Genomic DNA, 801 nt, shown 5'->3' with positions numbered 1-801 from the left:
CTGTCTCCAGGTTTCTCCATTCTTCTTCTTAGTATCTTCTGCTTTTTGCTGATCTTCTTGGAACTTGCACAAACATTCTTCGAATAAGTCTGGATTTGTATCGGACAAAACCTTGAGAACATTCTCGGTCAAGTTCTTCACAGCCTGATTCCAATGGCTGCTACCGTTTTTCTCCAAAGCAGGAAACACTATCGGTAAAATGATTCTGCTGTTTTGTCTCACCAAATTAGTGACATGATCGTTGTTCCATAAGTATAAAGCCCGTTCCGCTACCTAAACACACAAGCAGTTTATTTTTATGAAACAATTCAAAAGAATCTAACAATCAGGTATGTAGTCTACCTAATAAACTTTTAACTTTACCTGAAAGTGAGAACTGCTTAAGCACTGAGCAATTTGGCGAGAGAGCGGAATCATACACCGTTCAAACTCTGTTAATTGAGTTGCTTCTAATATCTCCTCCAATTCATTCAAGAACATGATTTCTTTAGAGCTATTAGTAACAGGCCAGTACTTCAACATCCCTCTAATAACTGTATCCGCGAGCTTACAATCTTTCTCAACAAACTGTATAACGCAGTAAGAAAGCTGTTGATGGTAATTTGGTAAGCATTTCAGTTTGTGTAGAGGAATCAAGACACGAGTGAGGAAGAGCTTGTGTTCTTCCTTGAGCGGTAAAGCAAATCCATTGATGATGGATCCTAAAACTTCAAGAAACTCGGCGATTCCTGAGTGCTTCCCAGTCTCGAATATAAAATCATACAAGATGTTGTTCATAGTTTTCCTAATGAACGGTCGATG

The 801-nt window shown here is 38.7% G+C and overlaps 1 protein-coding gene across 1 annotated transcript in view; it reads right to left on the bottom strand.

Annotated features, from left to right (window-relative positions):
* The window catches only part of LOC104790227 (serine/threonine protein phosphatase 2A 55 kDa regulatory subunit B' delta isoform-like), a gene marked incomplete at its 5' end in the record, with an annotated part of 2,082 nt that extends 1,281 nt beyond the window's left edge, over positions 1-801 (bottom strand). Inside the window, 1 exon segment of the mRNA XM_019246635.1 lies at positions 364-801. Coding sequence (XP_019102180.1) covers positions 364-801 — 438 coding nt within the window.

This window comes from Camelina sativa, chromosome 6, assembly GCF_000633955.1.
Source record: "Camelina sativa cultivar DH55 chromosome 6, Cs, whole genome shotgun sequence".
Taxonomy (NCBI): Eukaryota; Viridiplantae; Streptophyta; class Magnoliopsida; order Brassicales; family Brassicaceae; genus Camelina; species Camelina sativa.
This window is presented reverse-complemented; position numbering and strand designations above follow the sequence as displayed.